This window comes from Clupea harengus, chromosome 23 (assembly GCF_900700415.2).
Source record: "Clupea harengus chromosome 23, Ch_v2.0.2, whole genome shotgun sequence".
Classification (NCBI taxonomy): domain Eukaryota; kingdom Metazoa; phylum Chordata; class Actinopteri; order Clupeiformes; family Clupeidae; genus Clupea; species Clupea harengus.
The window spans coordinates 20128035-20133034 of NC_045174.1; the positions used below are offsets into that span (position 1 = coordinate 20128035).

Here is a 5000-nt window from a genome sequence, read left to right on the forward strand (position 1 = left end):
GATGGATTAAAAAAAAAAAAAAAAATAGTCAGTCTTGATTGATGCCTCCCCAGAATTAGAAAAGCACAAAAAAGTGAGTTATGGTATTGCCACTGAACAAACACATGACTGTTAGAAAAAAATATTCCCCCCACAAAGTCCAGATTCTGTGTTTTTTTTTTCTACAAGAAGCACACTGGGCCGACTTCCACACCAAATTCCTGATCTGAAGCACCGACGTCCATAGGAGCGATGTCAGTGATGGGCAGGCGAGATGTTTTCGTTGTCTTGTAGGCGATGACAGTCTTACCCCACGTGTCAGTGTGAGCCTGTGTAGATGGAGAGACATTACATTGCTGGTTAATATGACAGAAGATGGTTGAATGCTGAGAGAGAGACAGAGAGAGAGAGAGGGAGGGAGAGAGAGAGAGAGGGAGAGAGGGAAAGAGAGAGAGGGAGGGAGAGAGGGAGAGAGAGGAAGAGAGAAAGAGAGGGAAAGAGAAAGAGAGAGAGGGAGAGAGCGAGCGCGAGAGAGAGAGAGAGAGGGAGAGTGAGAGAGATAGAGAGAGAAAGAGAGCGAAAGAGAGAGAGAGAGAGAGAGTAAGAGAGAGAGTGAGAGCGAGAGTGAGACAGAGAAGGGCCACTGACCATGCAGCCATCCTCGCTGACGCTGTAGGTGAAGCGGCTGTTGCCCTCGGCTCTGATCTCGATGTCGTTGGATCCCTGCAGCAGGAGGGCCTTCTTCAGGTTGCCGGTGGCCTGGTCCATGTAGGCGATGCTGTTCTTGCAGTGGTAGGTGAGGTTCTGGGACGCCTCGGTGGACATCAGGCGCATGAAGGAGAACTGGACATCTATGTCGTCGGGGTCAGCTGCCAGGCTGCCATACTGGAACTGTGCTCAGGGAGGTCAAAGGTTAGAGAAAGAGAGAGAGAGAGAGAGAGAGAGAGAGAGAGAGAGAGAGAAAGAGAGAGAGAGAGAAGAGATGAAGATTCATATTTTTTCATGTTTAAAAAAATATTCATCTCTTTATGTCTTTGCATCATCTTACACAATCTACACACACACACACACACACACACATACACATACGGATAAAAAGACACACAGACACACACACACACGGATACAAAGGCACAGACACACACACACACACGGATACAAAAACACACACACACACACACACACACACACGCACACAAACGGATACAAAGACACACACACACGCACGCAGACACACATGATTCCACACCTCGAAACCTCCAGACATGGACTCGCTGAACCAGATGTGCTTCTTGTGCTTGTTCTTGCTGGTGTACCAGTTCTTCTGAGGCACAGTGGCCACGGTTGGGTAGACGCAGGTCTCGCCGCTCTCCATGTTGCAGAAGACCTTGATGGCGTCGTCCGGAATGCCCTGGTTGGGGTCGACCCAGTAAACACCTGGACCAGGGGAAAGAGACTGGAGTCTAAGAGACCATCACTGGGGATGCACCAGGGCTACAAATGAGCCCTTTGGGATTGAAAGTAGAATGAAACTGTCCAACTTCCTTGGCTCCTCGCTTGTTACTATGGATATAATAGTATAGAAATGAATCCCATGTTTAACTTATTTAACGGTTATGTAATGATTTCTGTGATTAAGACCAGGTCTGGTCAGGTATGTTTATTGATTAATTTTTTTAAAGTTAAGTTTGAGTTGAAGGTATTTGGCAGACATGTTTGTCAAAAGATTAAACTATTTAAGGACAAGGCCTGTTTGTTTTTTTTATAGCTGCTGCCATCATGTCCAGATCATTGTGGTTTTGTTTTGTTTGTTTGTTCATGATTACTCTTACATTTACATCACATTTACATTACGTCATTCACCAGATGCTTTCATTCAAAGTGACGAAGTTACAGAACAGCTCAGATTCATATTTTTATCAGTATGGGAAACAATGCCACTAAGCAGCTAAGGTTGTTAGCACCATACTCTCTCAGCTGACCTTGGTGTGAGCACCATACTCCATCAGCTGACCTTGGTGTTAGCACCGTACTCTCTCAGCTGACCTTGGTGTTAGCACCGTACTCCACTGTTCTCCATCAGCTGACCTTGGTGTTAGCACCTTGACCTACCACTAGATCTACTAATTGAGCATCAGTAACACAGGTCAGATGTTAAAGGTTAAGTGTGAGGGGGTAGGGGTCGCACCGCTCTTCCAGTCGGGGTGGCACATCCTGAGGTCGTGGCACATGCGGGCGGGGTCCTGCTGGGTTCCGTCGGGGCTTCTCAGGTTCTCCACCTCCTGACTCAGCGTCTTCAGCCTGGCCTCCACCCGTTCGCCGCGCTCCCTCTCCTCCTCGGCTCCAGGTCCAGTCCCATCGGCACGGAAGTAGCCTCCTCTGTCCTGGTCGTAGCCTCCTCTGCCCTGATCGTAGTCAAAGTAGTCGTGTTGTGGGCGGATAGTGCGCCCTTTGATGGGTGAGGGCCTGATGCGGTCATCGATTATGCTCCCGGGAGGGCCTGGAGGTCCAGGTGGGCCATCGGGTCCCTGGGTGGCCAGACAAGGACCAGGAGATTACTACTGGTTTATTTCTCTCTCTTTCTTTCAGTTTGTCTGTTGCTCTTTGTCATTCTATGCAATTGACACAGAATTACACACACAACCCATATATATATTTATGGGTTGTATGTATATATAAATATATGTCTAAGTATCATGGGATTCATATAATTACACATACATATAAGGGCTGTATGTTTAATTCTGTGTCAATTGCACAGAATGACACATATATACGTATACAGTTATTTTACAGCTCCTCAGAACGTTGCAAATAGTTTTATTGAAATAAATGGGCTATAACTAGATCGAAATGGATGGTTGCTATGGCCAAAGCCCAGTCGTTATTTCAAAATGGATTGGTGCTCTGGCCAAAACCTAGTCGTTATCGTGCATTCAGGCAACTGGGTATTAGGAAAGTTCCCATTTTGGAACTCACTTCCAAGTTGACAGCGTTAAACATGACGACCACAAACATACAATGGTATTGACAGTTAGGCAACGTTAAGTAGGCTAGCTAGCCAGAAGGTTAACATTACATTAGTTACACAAAAGTAAACTGTTAAGTATCATTTAGCATCACAATCACCTATGCTAATGAGTCCAACCTAAATAAACAATTAAATTACTGGTTGTTGCGCAAAACAAGTAGGCCTACATTTTTTATCACAAATGTTGTCATGTAGAGTGACATCAAACCAACTTCTCAGAGCTCTCAAAAGTCTCCCACTTTCCTAGCGGGATGTTCCAAATTTGCCAGGTGTTCAGGCATACGCTTCCACTATATATACAGTACATATACATTCTACATAGAACCCTTGAAGTGTATGTGTGTGTGTGTGTGTGTGTGTGTGTGTGTGTGTGTGTGTGTGTGAGTGTGTGTGCACATAAAATCACGATGTTGAGTCTTACAGGAAGTCCCCGTTCCCCATTGGTACCGCGTGGTCCAGGTGGGCCGACGGGTCCTGTCGGACCATCGGTGGCATGAAGCCCGTCTCGCCCCGGCTTTCCTGGAACACCCTGACAAAAGCACATGAGTACGCAAACCTGTTAGTTTTATACAACTACAGAGAGACGAGCCTGCTCTGTTTTTCTTCAGTATACACCAACTCTACTGTTTCTACTGTAATACACCAACTCTACTGTCCTCTCAGTGTATACCAACTCTACTGTTTCCTCAGTGTATACCAACTCTACTGTTTCTACTGTATATACCAACTCTACTGTCTCCTCAGTGTACACCAACTCTACCGTTTCTGCTGTTTCTACTGTATATAACAACTCTACTGTCAGTATACACCAACTCTACTGTTTCTACTGTATATAACAACTCTACTGTTTCTACTGTATACACCAACTCTACTGTTTCTACTGTGTACACCAACTCTACTGTCTCCTCAGTATACACCAACTCTACTGTTTCTACTGTATATACCAACTCTACTGTTTCTGCTGTATACACCAACTCTACTGTTTCTACTGTATATAACAACTCTACTGTTTCTACTGTGTACACCAACTCTACTGTCTCCTCAGTATACACCAACTCTACTGTTTCTACTGTATATAACAACTCTACTGTTTCTACTGTATACACCAACTCTACTGTTTCTACTGTTTCTACTGTATTAAACAACTCTACTGTTTCCTCAGTGTACACCAACTCTACTGTTTCCTCAAATGTAACCCAGGGATTTCCAGCTACTGTTCAGCTTTTTTATGACAGACCCTTTTAAGCCCGTGGAGGATTCCATGTCTGAGCTGCATATGGTTTGGTTGGGCATGCTGAACTGACACAGTATTCAAGAGGGCATATTTAGACACAGGACACATAACATGGGAACATGTCTTGCACTGCTCAGCTTATCATGACATGTTGATCTGTTGATTCAGGGTTCAAGTGAAGTGCTGCCCAAAGTGCTTGGTTGAGCATACTGAAAAGTATCGCTCCAGCACGGTATTCAAGTAGGCATATTCGGACACATTCGGGTATGTGGTTGTCATGGGAACATGACACAGGGTATGTGGGTGCCATGGGAACATATTCAGACACAGGGTATGCGGGTGTCATGGGAACATATCCATTCATGGCATTACTCTGAGTCCTCCAGGGCCAGTTTGGCCGTTGGGTCCTACTGCTCCACGATCGCCCTGCCAAGGAGAATCAAAGAGTGAGAGTCGTCTCCCAGTATACAGAGGCAATGTACATGTACACCAGACCTTCCCTGTCCTTAAGTTCACAATGCACTTAATGCTCACAACACTAAAATGGAAACCACAATGTTTGCATTTTGTTTTTATGTGTGTGTATGTTCCTGCTCATGTACGCATTCCTAATTATCCACAGGATAATAGCATTACATACAGTGTAAAGCGTCTTTGAGAACTTTGAAAAGCGCTATATAAGTTTGATCTATTATTATTATTATTATTATCATAACTGTGTAGGACGATAGTGAAGGAATGTTTGCACCACTGCCA

At 44.9% G+C, this 5000-nt stretch overlaps 1 protein-coding gene across 1 annotated transcript in view; it reads right to left on the reverse strand.

Moving 5' to 3' along the window:
* The window catches only part of LOC105894028 (collagen alpha-1(II) chain-like), a 43798-nt gene that overhangs the window by 108 nt on the left and 38690 nt on the right, over positions 1-5000 (reverse strand). The window contains exons 45-50 of the mRNA XM_031560671.2: positions 4617-4670; positions 3432-3539; positions 2168-2507; positions 1229-1416; positions 628-870; positions 1-308 (exon numbers count right to left, since the gene is read on the reverse strand). The exon at positions 1-308 is cut by the window's left edge and continues 108 nt beyond it. Of these exons, the coding sequence (XP_031416531.1) occupies positions 162-308; positions 628-870; positions 1229-1416; positions 2168-2507; positions 3432-3539; positions 4617-4670 (1080 nt within the window). The 3' untranslated portion in view covers positions 1-161. The remainder of the gene's footprint in view (positions 309-627; positions 871-1228; positions 1417-2167; positions 2508-3431; positions 3540-4616; positions 4671-5000) is intronic.